The sequence below is a fragment of the Diabrotica virgifera genome, chromosome 4 (genome assembly GCF_917563875.1).
Source record: "Diabrotica virgifera virgifera chromosome 4, PGI_DIABVI_V3a".
Classification (NCBI taxonomy): domain Eukaryota; kingdom Metazoa; phylum Arthropoda; class Insecta; order Coleoptera; family Chrysomelidae; genus Diabrotica; species Diabrotica virgifera.
The window spans coordinates 156,070,513-156,090,727 of record NC_065446.1 but is presented as its reverse complement, the minus strand read 5'-3'; the positions used below and the strand labels follow the sequence as shown (position 1 = coordinate 156,090,727).

General features: G+C 31.7%; 1 protein-coding gene across 1 annotated transcript in view; it reads left to right on the top strand.

The window, feature by feature from the left end:
• The window catches only part of LOC126883708 (THAP domain-containing protein 2-like), a 65,245-nt gene that overhangs the window by 42,664 nt on the left and 2,366 nt on the right, over nucleotides 1-20,215 (top strand). The window contains exons 2-3 of the mRNA XM_050649370.1: nucleotides 15,593-15,776; nucleotides 19,461-19,735. Of these exons, the coding sequence (XP_050505327.1) occupies nucleotides 15,593-15,776; nucleotides 19,461-19,735 (459 nt within the window). The remainder of the gene's footprint in view (nucleotides 1-15,592; nucleotides 15,777-19,460; nucleotides 19,736-20,215) is intronic.

Sequence of the window (20,215 nt, the reverse complement as noted above, 5' to 3'; positions counted from 1 at the left end):
AATAAAAAAGTAATTAATTGTTATGATTATTGTGGTTCTTTTTAAAACATCAGAGGCCCATACAAGGTGTGTTCAAATTCACTAACTGTACTTAAGAGTATGCAACTCATTATACGTCCATGTGTGTTTTGTAAAACAAACAAGTATTTTTATGTTTTGGTTTTTAGTGTTGCGCAAGTAGATAACAATATATGTTGCTAAGTTTTTCTATATCTGATTTTTTATTTATACATGAGTTGCTAGATTTTATGCAACACATTTCCACAAAAACGCGTATTTTGGCAAGGGAAACAAACCACTGTAAACGCGTTTTTGTGGAAATGTGTTGCATAAAATCTAGCAACTCATGTATAAATAAAAAATCAGATATAGAAAAACTTAGCAACATATATTGTTATCTACTTGCGCAACACTAAAAACCAAAACATAAAAATACTTGTTTGTTTTACAAAACACACATGGACGTATAATGAGTTGCATACTCTTAAGTACAGTTAGTGAATTTGAACACACCTTGTATGGGCCTCTGATGTTTTAAAAAGAACCACAATAATCATAACAATTAATTACTTTTTTATTTGATACTTTTTAATGTGATTGTTTCTTCTTTCTGTTCTCTATGTGTCAGAGTTTTTGACTTACATTATCAGTAGGTTAACATGACAGAATAATTATTGTATTTCTGCTAATTATTCAAAAATTTTAAAATGTATTGTGTCCTTTGTTTTCTGTTTTCAATATTTGTGTTAATTTGAAATGTTGAGCATCATCAAGCTTCTCTTTAATAATCTCAACGACTAGTAGGTTTACTAAAACAATGTAATATTTTAAAATACTTACATTTTTGTTTTATATTACAGAGTCTTGATAAAGGGGTCAAACAACCCCGAAAGCTAGACAAAAAGTCAAAAGAGTGTTTCTTTGATATCCTGGCCAAACTTCTGACTGCAACCCTAATAAACCACTTGTTTGTTATATATATATATATATATATATATATATATATATATATATATATATATATATATATATATATATATATATATATATATATATATATATATATATATAGTGGTTTGAAATTTCAGCAATTCGGTCATGTGAAATAAAATTCTATTTGTTATTTCTCAATATTTCGTCACACTTTTGTGACTTCTTCAGGAGAAAACTGTAAATTTATTAAGATTAGAAATTAACAAAAGCTAAATATTTAGTTACTTACAACTATAAGAGTATTAATTTAGATTTTTTTAAACATATTAAGTAACTAAATATTTAGCTTTTGTTAATTTCTAATCTTAATAAATTTACAGTTTTCTCCTGAAGAAGTCACAAAAGTGTGACGAAATATTGAGAAATAACAAATAGAATTTTATTTCACATGACCGAATTGCTGAAACTTCAAACCACTATAACACAGTACGGTCGAAAATATTTGTACAAATATATATATATATATATATATATATATATATATATATATATATATATATATATATATATATATATATATATATATATATATATATATATATATATATATATATATATATATATATACATATATGTCTGTTTTAGAAGTCATAAATGTTCGATTAGAGTAGAGTGTATTAGTTCAACTATTGAATTTGATTCGTGGTGACCAGGAGTAGTAACGTGAACTTTGATTTTGTGAATTGCTAATAAATCTTTTATTACTTCGTTATTAAATTCTCTACCTTTGTTTGCTACTATCAATAGGGAACTTGCACAAATTTTAAATATTAAAATAATATTAAAAAATATAAGGTAACATGACCTTAAAACGCTTGCATGCAAAAAAACAAATATTTTTAACCCATACGTTTATTACGAGGCTTTAAAAATGCTATGAAATAAATTTCTTAGGAGGCGCTTGAACGTACCTACTTCTATTGGTCTGACGTCACCGACCACGGTCAACCGGGCTAGGAGTCGAAAACAACGCGATTAGAGTATTAAGGGAATTTTATATTACATTTTAATCGCATTTAATTGGAAATTACCAGGTAGTATTTGTATTCTTGTATAGTTCTACAATCAGTTGTATAATTTCAAAGTGAAATTTATAAATATTTAGAAATAGCTACTTTTCTGAAGGGTTTAGAATGCATAAGTACAATTAATCATGAGGGTTTTTCTAAACAAAGCGATTAGGTTATTCTGGGGATTGTATAGTAAATTTTAATCGTCTTTAATAATTAAAATGCTAAGGATAAGTTTAATTTAATTGAACTAACTTGGGGATTAAAAATACAAGATCTTAAATATTTACTAATTAATGGAACAGATTTTGCAAATATTCTCGAAGCATTTCTTTCGCTTATGGCGAAATCATCTCCAAAAGACATAAATGTGTGTCTGTTCTTATCTTTTTTAGATTTAAAAATAGATGCATTGTTTGTGTTTTATTTCCATTAACTAAAACGTATAAAATGAAACGTATACAATCTAGGTCTGTACTGAAACTTCATTACCGTACAATTCAGAGACAAACTTTTAAATTGTTTTGCTTTCTCTTCTTTCGCATCTTCACCACAAGATACAGAATCACTTTCATTGTGTCAATAGTCATCACTACCACTATATTCACTATTATCTTCAAATACAGAACTTCCTGATTCACTTTTTGTATCTTCAAATAATGTTTCAAGTCTTTCATAGGTGAAGTTCCTGTATCCTTATTATTCGTGTCTATAATCAATGTTATTATATATTTGCAATGGTGACAACTCGACTGTAACACTCCTTTGAAATTTACACTGAATACCTCTATTGAGATACCGTTTTTGAGGTAAAGCTGGTTGGTTTAATTCAGGTCCTGATTGAACCAAGTTTGTGAAATTAGGATCACACTGTCTCTTATCATCATTGTCCTCTAGAACAGCCTTAGATGTAGAAGCGGCATCTTCAAGAAGTTGTCATTTAACCCTTTTAAGGGCTGCTTCCCTCACAGGCTGAGAAAAGGCTCGTGTTCTATCTAGTTGGCAATCAAATATGTGCGGGACAACACCTGACTTAATAATTTTGGGACCACCCATAATCTTGAATTATATATAGTTATCCATATCTTGTTCCAACTGTAACTAATAAACAAGTTTAAGTAGGCACATTTGATGAAACGACAACTAATGTTTTTTCTTGAAATAGAGAATGTCTTATTAGGTACCTAATTAGATAAATACTCACATCGAAATGATCCTCACAGAAGCTGTGAGGCACAGAAGCATACGCAAGCCTGCCTTTAGCCATTTTAATCGACGTTTTTGTTTCTGCTGGTAGAGTAAAAAATGTTTGTTGGATATTCTGACAGTTGTGCTTTCGCATTCCGGCACTATATAGTACTTAAATTAGGCAGATTTGTTTTCAATTTTGATAAAGTATATTATACACTAAATACACTAAATACAATAATATAAACACCGAGCAAACAACACAGTTATTCGACACGCACAACTAGCAATGGCAAAATGCATTCCATGCAATAGCTCACCGAACGGGTGAACTAGAACAGTGATTGGTGACGTCAGACCCCAGCTCGCGCTTTTGAAGTTGTTTGAGACGGAAATTTTGGGCGCGGCACTTTGATCAGTTGTTGTACGTACACCATTCATTGTTAAGACGTAATATTTTGAATATAACATTTTTAAACATAAATTAACAATTTTATGCAAAAATATTTTTATGTGCAAGTTTCCTATTGGGAATGCCAAAAGAAGTGAAGTATTTTATTAAAGATTTTGTAATGTGGATTACGTTTTTACCTGGAATAGAATACGCTTGGGCAAATTTAGTAAAAGCGTCCATAATAGTCAAATATTTGTTACCGTCATATGTAAAAATATCTATATGAACAATTTGAAAAGGTTTGCTGGCGGTTTCCATAAGCATTAGAGCGACATAGGGGGTATGTCTACCATATTTATTTTTTTGTCAAATAGAACATTCGTTAATATAATTAGTAATAGATGTCTTCATATTTTTCCAATAGAAATTTTGACGTAATTTTTAAAATGTTTCGTTAATTCCTCTATGGTTAGTTTTTCCTTCGTGGTAATTTTTTAATAAAACGATTTGTTCTTTTTCATTTGCTACTGAATTAATTAGTCTTCTTCTTCTTTAAGTTCTATCTTCTATCTAAGGTTGGAAATCATCATGGCAATGCGGACCCTGTTGACTGCTGATTAAATTAGCTCTGCACTACTGCATTCGAACCATTTCCGTAAGTTCTTAAGCCAGGATGTTCTTCGTCTTCCCACATTTCGCTTTCCTCGGATTTTGCCTTGCATAATAAGTTGTAATAATGAGTATTTTGCCCTCTCATCACATGTCCCAAGTACTCAAGTTTTCGTCTTTTGATAGTTAGTATTATCTCCAGTTGATTTCCTATCCTTCTAGTTACTTCCACGTTCGACATTCTTTGAATCCATGATATTCGTAGGATTCTTCTGTAACACCAAAATTCAAAGGCGGCCAACTTATTCAAATGGACTTGTTTCAACGTCCACGCTTCCAAGCCATAAAGAAGAGTAGGGAACACGTAACATCGAAGCATCCTTAGGCGTAGTTCTAACCTTATATCCCGACAAAAAGAAAATTTTTAAGTTTAATGAAGGATGCACGTGCTATTTCAATACGTGTCTTAATTTCTTTGGCTTGGTCTACATTTGATGTTATCCATGTTCCTAAGTATTTGCAGTTATCCACAGTCTCAATCACAGTATCTTCTCTAGTTAATTGGATGTTTACGTGTGCTGATTTAGTTATGATCATGAATTTAGTTTTCTTAAATTCATCTTCAGTCCGTACTCATGACAGCATTCATTAAGGCGTTACATTACGTTCTGTAAATCATTGTTATCTGTTATTATTACTGTATCGTCTGCAAAACGTAAGTTGTTCAAAACTTCTCCATTGATAGGTATACCTTCTATTGAATCTGAGAGCGCTTCTTGAAATACCGCTTCACTCTAGACATTGAAAAGTAGTGGAGACAGCACGCAACCCTGACGGATTCCTCTCTGTATTTTGATATCTTGGGTGCTGGTTGTCAACTCTTACCTTGGCAGTTTGGTTCCAATATATATTAGATATAATTTTCATGTCACGTCTTTCAATATTTTGCTTTTTAATATATCTACAAGCTTTTTATGTTGAACTTTATCAAATGCCTTTTCAAAGTCTACAAAACATAAGTACATATCCTGTTTCATGTCCATGCATCTCTGGGCCAGCACATTCAAGCTGAACAAAGCATCTTGTGTGCTCATACCATTTCTAAAGCCAAATTGTGTGTCACTGATTTCATATTCGAGAGTTTTAACAATTCTACTGTGTATTATTTTCAAAAATGTTTTAAGTGTGTGACTCATTAAAGATATTGTTCTGTGATCCGAGCAGGTTGTTGCACTTCACTTTTTGAGAATTGCTACAAAGGTCGATTGCAGCCATTGTCTGGGGATTGTGGCAGTCTGATATATTAGATTAAAGAGTTCTACCATTACATCAATACCATCTTCATCAATAAGTTTTAATAATTCGATGGGCACATCATCTGGTCCAGTAGCTTTACCCTCTTTCGTGTTTTTAATGGCATAGATGACTTCGTCTCTTAATATTGGTGGTCCGGTATCCTCTGTGATTTCTAATGACATTTCTCCCCTTTCATCATTAAAGAGTTGTTGGATGTAATGGGTCCATTGACACAATATTTCCTTCACGTCAGTAATAATATCCCCTTTATCATTTTTAAGGGTATTGGTTCTTGTGCTTTTTCTAGAACCTGTGATTTCTTTGATTTTTTTGTGTAAATTAAAGCTGTCATACTTTTTATCCAGGTCTTCTCTTTCTTTGCATCTGTCGGAGAGCCACCTCTCTTTTGCCTCTCGAATTTTCTTTCTGATGTTTCTCTGAATTTCTTTGTATTTATTCGGGTCTTTTGTTTTATGTTTTCTTCGTTCTTCCATAAGTTCAAGAATTTCTACTGTCATCCATGATTTTGTTTTTTCTCCAAGTGGTTTGAGGGTTTCTTTTCCAACTGATACTAAGGCATGTTGAATTTTTCTCCATTTTTGGTCAATAGTCAGAGTTTCCGCACTATCTTCTTTGACTTTCCTTAAGTTCTCGTTTATTTTAAATTTCGTTTCCGCATAGGTCTTGTCTTGTTTGAGCCGCCTTGTATCCATGATTTTATTGGAGCTAGGGCTCTTTACCTTCTTTAGTTTCACTCTCATAGACAAAACAACCGGGTTGTGATCGGAGAATATGTCCGCTCCTGGATAAGTTTTAGATGATATTATAGAATTTCTATATCTTCTGTTGACGATAATATAATCTATTTGATTTCTGACTATTTTGTTGTTATTGTCAGCTGGTGACTTCCATGTATATAGTCTACGTTTAGGAAGTTTGAACAAGGTATTTGCAATTATGAGTTCCTCATTGATACAGAAATCAACAAGCCTATCGCCACGTTCATTTCTTTCCCCGAGTCCATATCGTCCCACACAATTCTCCACTTCTCCTTGACCGACTTTAGCGTTCAAATCACTTATTATATTATTTATGTCATGTCTTTTAGTTAGCTTTAAGATATTGCCAATTTGTTCATAGAAGGCCTCTATGGTGTCTTCATCCTTGTCTGAAGTAGGTGCATATGCTTGGATTATATTTATTTTACGATTTAAATGAGAGTTGAGAGGAAGCATTAATACTCAATCAGAGTAAGGAACAAAGTTACAAATGGCTTTCCGAGAATTGTTATCAACTATAATTCCAACTCCCTGTTTGTGATTGGGGTCGTTGTTTCCGGAATAATACAGTGTTCCATTTCTGGTGTTACATTTTCCTGATCCAGGCCGTTGTATATCGCTAAGGCCCAGTATGTTAATCTTTATTCTGCACATTTCCGACGTTATCGGCGTTATCGAGTTTGCCTGATTGGTATAAACTTCTTGCGTCCATGTTACAATTTTCAATGCTATAGAGTTATTCTTATTTGTTTGACAGGGATTTACCTTAATGACGACCTGAGAGGCCCTGTCGTCTAAATCTGATTGTCCTTCCCTGCCGGATCTTGGATTCCGAGCTCCATGATCATTAAGTAAATTATCAATTAATGGGTACATGATGATTTTTACTAAGGATATCCACGCGGATCTTTAATGTGGTAGTCATCCCGTGGCTTTCCACATCTCAATGCCGTTGACTAATTTAGCTCTTCCGCCTTTGGAGTTAATTTCTCGACTCCAGGGCAATGAAGTACCCTACGACGTGTCGGTTCTTCCACCCGTAGCTGTTGACCAACAAGTGGGTGATTACTTATACCGGCAATCGTTCCGTTATTTTAACAGCTCCAGTATCCAATAATAGACCGATCCAGGATCATTTCCCTTACGCTTTATTTTGGTTCTGATGCTGCTTTCTGACAGAGTAGGATATGGAAAGGGAAACTTTGGTAATTAGGTGGGAGAATGGGTTAAGGATATAATTTCTCCCAGGTACCAGGAGATTGGGAGATAATTATGGCTCACGTGGGCAGGGTCAGGCAATTTCAGAAAAATGTTTCAAGTAATATTTATCAAAATCATTATACAGGTAGTCTTTACTGAAGTACAAATAAAATGTATTGTTAAGGTCTGTATATGCCATAAGAAATTCAAAACTATCTTTTCATTATCAGTTTCAGGAATTTTAACTTTAATTACTTTATGGTTTTGATAAGTAATGAACTTTGTTATTTATTATTTCGTCTAAAATGGGTATTCCTTGATTCGTTGTTTCGTTTGCGGTTGAATGTTTTGTAGATTCGTCTGAGCTTTCGTCTTGTGTATCTATTTTGTCTGGAGGTATTCTTATGTCTGAAATAATGTTAACTCGTCTCGATTCGTTATTGTCACTTGTTGAAGGTTGTGGGTCTAATGGATTCTCTGCAAAATTTTGGAGGTATGTTAAAATATCTTCGTCTACGTCTCCAAGATTATTTACTATTGATTAATCTTCTAGTGCGTTAATTGTAAAACGAGATATACAGTTTGCGTTTGTATTGTGTTTTCCTTTTTTATAGATAATTTTGTAATCATGTTCTTATAGTTTTAGACGCCATCGTATTAATTTTGAGTTTGGCTCTTTTAGACTAAAAGGCCAAGATAATGGTTTGTGATCCGTGTATATGTAAAATATTCTTCCGTAAAGATATGGTCTAAAATGTTTACAATTTAGTGGCCCATACAATTGCTAATAGCTCCTTTTCTATAGTCGAATAATTTGTCTCTGATTTATTTAGTGTTCTTGAGGCGTATGCAATGGGTCGATCATTTGGTATATTTCCTTGTGATAATACAGCTCCAATTGCAAAAGGGCTAGCGTCTGTCGTTATTATAAATGGTTGAGAAAAATTTGGACATTGTAAAATAGTCATTTGTTAAAATTTGTTTAAAGTTTGGAAACAGTCAATAAAATCTTTATCATGGGTTACTTTCGAACCTTTTTCAAACATTTGGTCATTGGTTTAGTAATTTTAGCAAAATCGTTTATATATCGTCTATAGCAGGGGTCACCAATTAGCGGACCGTGGTCCGCATCCGGACCGTGAGCTACTTTTGTGCGGACCGTCATTAAATTCAGAAGATAGCGTTTGGCAATTTTGAAAAGGTTTGGCCACGAAATTGTATATTATGTTTGACTCAACTTATGTGCGCGAAGCTGCTTTATCAAGAATGAACTTTATTAAAAATCTGTACAGATCTCAGCTAACAGATGAATATCTCAACTCCACAATGAGAATCAGTTGCACCAAACTCACTCCAAACTTCAGACAGGTTGTACATAATAAAAAATGTCATTATTCTCACTGATAATTTAATTTTGTAAATAATGACAAATTTTCTGATTCGGTTTTTTTGTGGATTCCTGTTCAAACATGTCCCGTTAAACAAATCAAAAGGGACCCGGGATGCCGGGCAAAATAATCTTTTTATCCAAATTCAAAATTACCTTTTAGCCCCGAAAATTGTATTTAAAAAACGGTCTCTTGTCATTTTTTTCAAAAGTTGATGGTTTTCGAGTTATAAACGATTTAAAATCTGAAAAATGTGAAAATACCTACGCATTTTCGAGGTTTAAAAACTCATATGTAAATAATTAGTTTTCAGGTTGCCAAGTGCCTAAATTGGAGTTTATAAATTCAATTTCAAGATTCTAACGAGTAATCGGGACTTACTTCAATATAGACCGTTGTTTTTTAATTGTTAACTGTCGCACTTATTATACATATTATATGTACTTATGCAAAAAATGCCCAAATACTTCACATTTATTAAAATTTTATAATTTATTATTAACATATTTTTTTCTTAATGGTTTATTTATTTATTCATTAATTATTGCCAATGTGTTAATTAAATACGCCAATAAAAACAAACGGTCGAAATTGAAATAAACCCCGATAACCCATCATAATCTTAAAATTGAATGTTTAGATTTCAATTTAGGCGCTTGACAACCGCAAAAATAATAATGTACACATGAATTTTCAAACTTCGAAAATGCTTATTTTCGCATTTCTCAGTTTATAAATCGCTTAAAACTTGAAATCTATCAAGTTTTGAAAAAAAATGACAGACAATCTTTTTTGTTCAAGGTGACCCAAAAATGCTAAAAACATATTTTCGGGAGCAAAAAGGTGATGTTTTGGATTTATTAAAAAACTGTTAAAAACAATTTCTGCCTAAAAATTTCGCACTGCACCCTTCTGATTTGTTTACCAAATTGGAACAACCAGACAGGTAGTGTTAACTCCGGACCCCGGAAGTGTCATAGGTTTTCGAAACGGACCCTCAGGAAATATAATTGGTGACCCCTGGTCTATAGTAACCTAGTAATCCTAAAAAGCTTTTTAGTTCAGTTTGGGTTTTTGGAATGGGAAATCTTTTTATGGCTGCGATTTTATCAGGGTTTGGTTTTACGCCTTAAGGTGTAATTACATGTCCTAAATATGTACAGGGTTATTCACTATATTTTGACCCCCCCTGTAAACTGCTTTATTTACAGAATTAGAAAAAAATGTAAAATACAAAAGTTATTCGATTTTTAAAATATGATTTTTTAACATATATAACATACTAGTGACGTCATCCATCTGGGCGTGATGACGTAATCGACTATTTTTTTAAACGAGAATAGGGGTCCTGTGCTAGCTCATTTGAAAGGTAATTAAATTCTCTATTCAGTAATAGAAACATTAAGATAATTATTTATACAGGGTGTCAAAAAAAATGTATTTAATTAAATTAATTGACATAAAAAGAAGAATGTATGTAATTTATTTAATTTAAAATACATTTTTCTGCTGTCAGAAAACAGAAATAAAATTTTATTGCACAAATAAACATTGATTTTTGCTTAAATTCAATGTTTAAACTGCCAAGAGGCAGATGGGTGTCAGCTTGAACATTGAATTTGTAGAAGTGGAAAGTAAGTTTATTTGTTCAATAAACATTTATTTCTGTTTTCTGACAGCAGTAGAATGTATTTTGAATTAAAAAAATTCCAGACATTTTTCTTTTTGTGTCAATTAATTTAATTAAAAAAATTTTTGGACATCCTGTAAAATTAATCATGTTAATGTTTATATTACTGAATAGGGAATTGAATAACCTTTCAAATGAGCTAGCACTCGACCCCTATTCCCATTTAAAAAAATAGTCGATTACGTCATCACGCCCAAATGGATGACGTCATAAAATCATAATTTAAAAATCGAATAACTTTTGTAGTTTACATTTTTTCTAATTCTGTAAATAAAGCAGTTTACAGGGGGTCAAAATATAGTGAATAACCCTGTACATAACTTTTTTTCGTATAAATTCTGACTTGTCTAATTGAACTTTTAGGTTACTCTGTCTAAGTCTGTCGAAAACTATTTTTAAATTTTCAAGGTGCTCTTGTAAAGATGTACAATAAATTAAAATATCGTCTAAATATACTATACATGTTTCGTCTGTTAATCCTCTTAAAACATTGTCAATAACTCTCTGAAATGTCGAGGGTGCATTTTTCAAACCAAAAGGCATTATTTTAAAGTTAAAGTGACCTTGTGGTGTACTAAAGGCTATTTCTTCAACATCTTGTGGATCTACTTCTATTTGGTGGAAGCCACTTGCAAGATCTAGTGTCGAAAAGTAATTAGCTCTTCCTAATTTATCTAAAATTTCTGTTATGTTTGTTAATGGGTATTTATCATCTACGGTTCTCTGGTTTAACTTTCTTTAATCGATTACTAGATGCCATTTCTTTTTCCTGTAACATCTTGTTTTTTTGGGACCACCCAAATAGAACATCTTATTTATTTGGGATTTAACTTCTTCTCGGTGAACTTCCGGGAAATGATATGATTTTGTATATATTTCAGAATCATCAGTAAGTTTAATTTTATGTTTAAGACTGTTGATAAAACTTTAGGGTATTCCTTCGCAATAAAATATGTCTCTGTATTGGAAACAAAGCTTTTTTAGTAATTCTCTTTCTTCTTTGTTGCAATGATTTATCCTTATATTTTTTAAATTCCTTTTTAACATGTCATCATCATTAATAGACGTTTATTCGTCAGTTTCCATCTTTCTTATAAAATTAATCTTTACTATATATAATGGTTCTATATCTAAGGGTTCAGAAATACTTAACGTTGTCTTATATTTGCTTATATTCGTAATAGTGACCGAATTTTTTATATTCTGGTATACCTAATATTTCATTTCCGATATTTTGACTAATTGCTTAGCTCTAGGGGGAATGAATATTAAATGATTAAAAGTTGATTTGAGATATAATATATTCTTTTTACTGGTTCCAAAAATTATGGGTATCGTTACACAAGGCGTTTTCAATTGTCTCGTGTTGACGTTAATTGAAGCTTTCAATTTTTGTAATAAATCTATACCAATTAATCCATCAAAATTTTCGCTAAATTTAAAAACATAGAACTTATTATATTGTTTTACTTTAAAAATGTTAAAAGCTGGAATATTAATTATTTCATTGTGCATAGAAATTCCGTGAGCCGTCTGTATATTAAAATTGTCGTAAGAAGTAAAATTTTTAGAATATTTATGCGCTAACTGTGGAGATATCAAACTTTTGGAAGACCCAGTAGTCTAGAGTGTGGGGATATCACGGGATGGGGATTGAGTTTTATAATTGCTCTCGTAATGAGGTAATGAAAAGGCTACTGAACTTTGAACTTTGAATTGGGTGATCGTAATCAGTGGGACTATTATTATTTTCAAAGGGGTTTTCGAATTGTATTTGATCGTAATTTATTTGCTGATTAAATAATTGCGTGGAGCTAAAATGTGGTTTAGATCTTAAAAAAGTATTTCTTGACTTTGTGTCCATCCGTTCTGGATGGTATTGGTTTTCATTTTGGGGTCGATTATTATCGTTTCTTTGTTGAAAATTAGAATTATTACTATCGAAGTTCCTTGGTCGAAAATTAGAATTATTGTTGTCGAAATTTCTTGGTTAGAAATTGGAATTATTATTATTGAAATTTCGGAAGTGATTTTGGTGTGGTTGAAAAGTATTGTTAGAATTAAAATTATTATTTTGATATTGTGGTTTGATATTTTGATACTGGTAAGGTGGAAATCTCATACTAGGGCGATTTTGTTGAAAATTATTTCTAGGAATAAAAGTTTGATTAGAAATATTGTTTCTATAGGGTCTGAGGGTCTGAAAGAGTTTTGTGAATTTAAATTATTTCCTCGTTGTAACGAATATAGAAAATTTTCTTCTTCTATAACGAAGCTCGTAGCTTTCTCTAAACTCTCTGGGTTTCTCAATCTTATGTTAGTTTGTAACGATGAGGGTAAGCCTCTAATGCAGAGGTTCTCAATCTGTGGTACATATCATTATTGGCGGTGGTACACAAAACACAGAAAAATTAAAATAGTAGTACTTAGTAAGTATTGATAATACAATTTAAAAATATAGGGGGTACCAAAAATAATAAAAATAACTCTATGTGGTACATCACTCAAAAAGGTTAAGAACCGCTGCTCTAATGTATGTTTTTAAACATAAGTCATCGTAACTTTTTATTCTAATTAATTTCTCTTGTGCTGTAATATTAAGCGTATTTAATTTTTGGGCCACTAAACTACGTGTTTTTTGGTAAGGCATGCCAAAATTATAAGGGGTTTCATTTTTAACAGGCCTCAACTTTATCACGTCCTGGGTAAGGCAATCGGGATCTCTCTGATCTTCAAAACTAAGATTAAGGGCAGCTCTTACAAGTTGCCATGTATCTAATTCTGTCCTAGGGTAACAGAGCTCCTATTAACATTTGAGCTCTTCCATTTAATTTACCTAATATAGCTCGAAGTGAAAAGGTATTCAAAGTGCCATCTGCTTGGCTAGCAAAATTAGTAGGTAATTAAATTTTTACAATTTTTTATAAATATGGTTAAGGTATGTGGATTAGTATCGTATGCTGGGATACAATCTTAGTATAGTTTTAACAATTGGTAGTTTGTTTGAGCCATTTCGTTTTCTTTATCACTATTTTTAAATTTAATTTAATTCTGCTACAATACTACTTAAATCTAAATTACTATCAGTTTCACTCATCAATATTTATTTTTTTTTACCCAGTGTAATAAAATATTTTTTCAACTTCAATATAATAAAAATATTTTCAAAATATAATAAAGAATTCCTTTTCTTATTTAAAATAAAATTCTCGTAAAATAATAAAATCTTAAAAATCGTTTACTGTCGTTATCTCTCTGACTATAAGTATTTTCAAATATGTACAGAAAAATATAAAATTGAAAAATAAAATGGAAAAATAGGAAACACATTAAAATGTAAATCATCAACATTTCTGCATATAGGATTCGACGATTTTGTTCTTCTCCCAGGTATCGTTGAAACTACTGCTTAAAATGTACTGCCTCTAGGGTTCGACGATTCTTGTTCTGTCTCCAGGTCTTGGTGATAACTTGTCTAAAGCTGGTCTTGGACACTTCCACAAAAAGTTTGGTTTCCGGCAAATCGTTAAAACGAAAAACTATTCGCGATACCGTTCGATTTTTGTAACGTAATTTTGCGACGTAATTTCCGAAAAATCCTGCTGACTACGCCAGTGAAATTTCTAAGTCCAAGAACAATGTTTTTAAAAAAGATCTTTATTAACAAGGGACTACTTACTACAATACAACGCAAAATAAGAGTGACGCTATATAATGCAGAAAGTCAATTTATAATCTCGGTGACGCCGAGGTGAAGCGTGCTGACGCGGTCCTTTTATTATCTATATGTGCAGGGGCGTAACAGAGGCCCCCGCAGCGCGAAGCTTGCGGGGGCCCCAATCGAGCAGGGGCCCTATTTTGTCGTCTGATATTATGTAAAAATCTGTTATAGGCACATATATGATTTTACTTTGTGTGTTTAAATTTAAAAACGTAAATTTCTAAATAAGCGTTTCCGCAAGTGAATCATCTCATATCTAGAAACTTAATCATTTCCGGTCTCACGAACTTTTATAAGTGACGACAATAAACTATAATGCTTTGTACGCGACTTTTGAAAGATTTGAGAATTGGCAATTTGCCTAATTTTAGAACAATATTTCTAAATCTAGAAATGGGTTTTCTCTTTAATCTTTACCTACGTTTAGTATTTCGGTACAATTATCCAGAGGCGTAACAGAGGCCCCCGCAGCATGAAGCTTACGGGGGCCCAAATATGTAAATGGTCCCATCTTGTTGTCTAATATGTAAAAATGTGTTGTTATATTATTTGCATACATGCGTTTTTTAAGCAGTGCAGTATTTGATAATGAAGTTGTCCATCCGATTTAATAAAATTGTAAATACATATATTCGCCGATAGTAGATAGTGCACGAAGAAAGTTGTTCATCTCATAGAATAATACTAATGTAATCATTTAGTAATTTTTGTTCTATTTTATTCTATATCAATAAAGATGAAAAATGTAAGTCGTCATAAACAATGCATGAATACACCAGTGATGTGGGAGGGAGAGGATGTGACATGTGCCGAGAATATGGGATCGGTTCGGCCATGTTACCTTTCTTATTGACACTATTGACAGGTCGTGTTGTTTGGTGAATTTGTGCATTTAAAGAATTTATTTTATACATTATTTTGAACTTATTTTTGTTGTGTGTTTCAGTGATTTTGTAGTGACAATAATATGCCGTCGTGTGCGTACCCATTGTGTGATTATAATGCCGGAAATAAGAAAAAATTCTCCTCCAAAGTCACTTTACATGGGTTAGTATGTAAACGTAAACAGTGTACAGGGCGGTATTGGGTCTATTGAATAAAAATAAGTATTTGCTTTTACTTCCTCGTATTTAAGTATTTACCTAATAGTAATTAAATAAAGCATTAAAGAAATGATTTTATTCAATTAATATTAAGTAATTACTTAAATACTTGTAAGTAAAAGCAAATACTTCTTTTTATTCAATAGACCCATTATCCATTTTAGTGATAATGCATGTAAAAAGAACAGGTAATTTTTTAAACTTGGTTTATATGGTTGTAGTTTTCCTAAAGATGTTAAAAGGAGAGAGGCCTGGATTCAGTTCGTAAATAAAGAGAACTGGGAACCCAGGAAAGGTAGCAAATTATGTACAAGACATTTTGAAGAGAGGCATGTAGATAGGACTTCCTTAGCTCATCCTATTCGTTTGCGAGAAAATGCAATCCCTACAATTGGTGAATCTCAGGTAACAATTATTATAAATATTAATAAATTATATAAATAAGTAATTAATTAAAATAATATAAGTAATATTCTGAAATAGGTACACCTTGAACCTGAATATTACACAACATACAATAATTTCAGTAATACATTTTAGGTCTGGATCAAGCGTATGAAAAAAAAGTTGATTAATAGCAACCTGAAAATTTGTTAATAGCTTAAGGGTGTCTAGTCGGATAAACTTTGATATATGGGAACACTGGAACGGGGGAAATTTTAATTGTGGAACAGGTTAAAAATTTGAAACAGTCAGATCACGAAAACGTCAAATGTATTTTGTCCGACAGGGCTTCCAATTGATTTGTTACCCTTTCATGAAACTCTCATGCAAAAATCAGACTGAGATTTATCACCTGTCATAATTCCTGTCATTTGACATCTTCTGTGTGTTCCACTCATTATAATTCCCATTTGGTGATAAATAGCAGCCTGATTTTTGCATGAGATTTTAATGAAAGGGTAACAAATCAATTGGAAGTTCTGTTGGACAAAATACATGTGACATTTTCGTGGTCTGACCGCTACAAATTTTTAACCTGTTCCAAAATTAAAACTTCCCTGTTCCAGTGTTCCTATATATCAAAGTTTGTCCGACTAGGCACACTTAAGCTATTAACAAATTTTCAGCTTGCTATTAATCATGTTTTTTTTCATATGCGGGATCCAGACCTATTTCACTTGCTTTCATTGGCAAATAAGTTTGTATAGGTAATAGGTGTGTACGGGCAGATTTCAACTAGGTTCTTGATATTCTTTTTATAATTTTGTATATTATGTACTAAGTAAATTATAAAATACTAATTAATTAAATTAAGAGGTCTCCTATCAAGGTTCAAATTTTTATAATATTTTGTAGGAATAACTCATTTATGAATTCTTTATTAAGCACTTATACAATCTAAACTTACCTTTAGCCTTTTAGAATGGTGTGGAATACGGAATAATTACTTGCATTCTACATATAAATACATTCACAAAATGAGACATCGGAAAACATAGTGAGTAATATTCATGTCCATGATACTGCTTTAAAATGATCAAAATATTCACTAACAGAGTAAAAAGCAAAACTCAGAAGATATTTTTTCAGAATTACTTTAAATTTATTGATTGTAAGGTTTTTATTGTTGTAAGGTTTAATAAATTTCTTAGGTGACAGGAAGAGTGTTGTGAAAATTAAAGAATCAAGCTCAGAACCATACACGACAAACAAAGGAGTACCACAGGGATCCGTGCTGGGACCATTATTATTCCTAATTTTTATTAACGATCTACCAGATCACATAAGGGCACTTATAATATCAATGTTTGCTGACGATACCTCGTTAATAGTCTCTGCACGTACACTCGAGGAATTACAAATGGCAATGAAGACTGTTGTTGACTGCTTTAGATGCTGGTGTAATACCAACAGACTCATTTTAAACATTGACAAGACAGAAATTATTTATTTTCATTCATACAACTCATCAACCAATGACTATAACTTAACCATCCATGATAGAAACAATATGTTATCTTCCACTCAGTCTACAAAGTTTTTGGGTGTGTTCATTGATTGTAATCTGAAATGGTCAGAGCAAGTGAATTCAGTGAACATGAAATTGAATAAAGCTTTTTATGCTACATCTAGAATTAAAAACACACTACCCATATCGGCATTAATAAACGTTTATTATAGCCTTGCTTACAGCCACATGTGCTATAATGTAATTTTATGGGGGAACTCAGTAGATAGTGCCAAAGTGTTCATTACCCAAAAAAAATTATCCGTAAAATTTTTAATTTGGATTATCAACAATCTTGTAAACCAATTTTTATTAAACATCAAATTTTAACTTTCTACTGCCTATATATCTATAAATGTTTACTCTATGTAAAACAGGAAATAAATACATTTCCAGTAAATGCAGATAATCACTATTACAATACAAGAAGTGCTGAATCTTTACGAGTTCCTAAACACAGAACATACAAATTTCAAAATAGCTTCAGATATATGGGTCTGACCTTATACAACCATTTGCCAAAAGCTGTGAAAGAAATACCACTCTCCACTACATTTAAAAAAAATGTTAAAGATTTACTCATAACAGAAGCATATTATTCGATAAATGAATATCTGGAGGACAAACTGCAGTAGCTTCATATTTTACTTGTAAGAATGTTATTTTTATATATTTTATGTTTTGTCAATTTTTGTTACACTGTCAATATTGTATTATACACATTGATGTTTTTTTTATATACTGAATTGTGTATTGACGTATCCTATACATTTATTTTGAATGTCTTAAAGGATCAATAAAGTATGACGATGGCTATGACTATGTGGCACATGACAGAGGCTCGAAACAAATGACTGTGAATGAAAAGTCCTATACCCATGAACGATCACATCAATCACTTATTTTGTATTTAATATCTTTTTTGACGTCAACTTTACAAAGTAACAAGACACGCAACACACACACTACACATTACTCCCCTGACTTAGTAATAAGTTATACAATTACGTGGCTAAAGGTTCTAGTTCTAAACCAAAGCCAGAATCAGAGGAAAAAAAATCTTTTTCTATAACAAACGTTTGTTATTTATAGAAAAAGACAGCAAATACAAAATAAGTGATTGATGTGATCGTTCATGGGTATTCTTTCATTTTTCCGACTGTATATTACTGTTTATTTATATTTTTTTATATTTATAATATTATACAGTGAGGATGTTTGAGTTTGCATAAATTCATTATCTCGAGAATGGGCAAATTTGAAGAGAAATCCTCAGACAGGTCGATTTTTGTTTTTAATTTAGGACTTTTTGGCTTATATATAATACTAGTGACGTCATCCATCTGGACGTGATGATAGCTCATGTGAAATGGTATTTTATTCTCTATGCAGTAATATAAACAATAACCTAATTAATTATTCATACAGGGTAGCAAAAAAAATGTTTTTGAATTAAATTAATTGAGATAATAAAAATGTACCTATGTAATTTATTTAATTCAAAATACATTTTACTGTGGTCCGAAAACAGGAAAAAAATGTTTATTTAATACATAAATATTGTTTTTCGCTTAAATTGTCTGCCTCTTACCAGTTTGAACATTTAATTTAAGAGAAAAGCAATGTTTATTTTCGAAATTAACATTTTTTTCTGTTTTCTGACAGCAGTAAAATGTATTTTGCATTAAATAAGTACATACATTCTTCTTTTTGTCTCAATTAATTTAATTAAAAAAAATTTTTTGGCCCCCTGTATAAATAATTAGGTTATTGTTTATATTACTGAATAGAAAATTAAATAGCCTTTCAAATGAGCTGTCCCACAACCCCTACTCCCATTTAAAAAAATCATCGATTCCGTCATCCACGATGGATGACGTCACTAGTATATATATGCCAAAAAGCCCTAATTTAAAAATAAAAATCGACCTGTCAGGATTTTTCTTCAAATTTGCCCATTCTCGAGATAATGAATTTATGCAAACTCAAACGTCCCTCACTACATATTCATATATATTGGTTTTATGTTTATTTAATACTTATTCAGTATGCTTTTTTATTTCTTGTAAATCTATATTACATATTTTATTATTATCTCTTTGATATTGTGATATTTAGCGTTTGTTTTTTTCTTTTAGGTGCTACAAATGCAGGAGAATTCAAAAGTGAGGATATTATCTAATATCAGTATAATGTCAGAAAGGAACGTAATTTCCAATGTATCTCCAGATATTCCTAGTACATCATGTGAGTTAACTCCTAGGAAGTGGAAGATATCTAAAGAATTAGGTCGTTCGCAGAAAATTAGTAGTGAACGAAAACGAAGATTAAGGAATGTTCGTCGAAGACTACAAAGAAGTGAGAAACAAGTAGCTAACATGAAGAATGTAATTGAGAAACTCAAGAAAACAAGGTTGGTTCAAGAAGAAACATTGGATCTTCTTGAAAAATTAGGAGCACCTAAAGAAGTTCTTCTGAGGCAGTTAAAAAAAGTTGAAAAAAAAGCGCTACCTAAGCAATATTCAGAGCAATTGCGGACATTTGCTCTGACACTACATTATTACTCACCTGCGGCGTATAAATATGTTAGACGAACATTTGATACATGTTTACCTCATCCTAGAACTCTAAGTAGATGGTATACAGCCATTGATGGTGAACCTGGTTTTACGAAGGAATCTTTCGATGCCTTAAGACTGAAAGTCAACTCATGTAATGACAAAGTAATATGTGGTCTAATATTTGATGAAATGTCTATCCGGCAACAGGAAGAATGGGTTCCAGGCAAAAAATGTTATGGGTATGTTGACATAGGTACTGGTGTACAGGAACTGGTGTTAGCCAAAAACGTCCTTGTATTTATGGTTAACTGTATTAATGGTGCCTGGAAAAT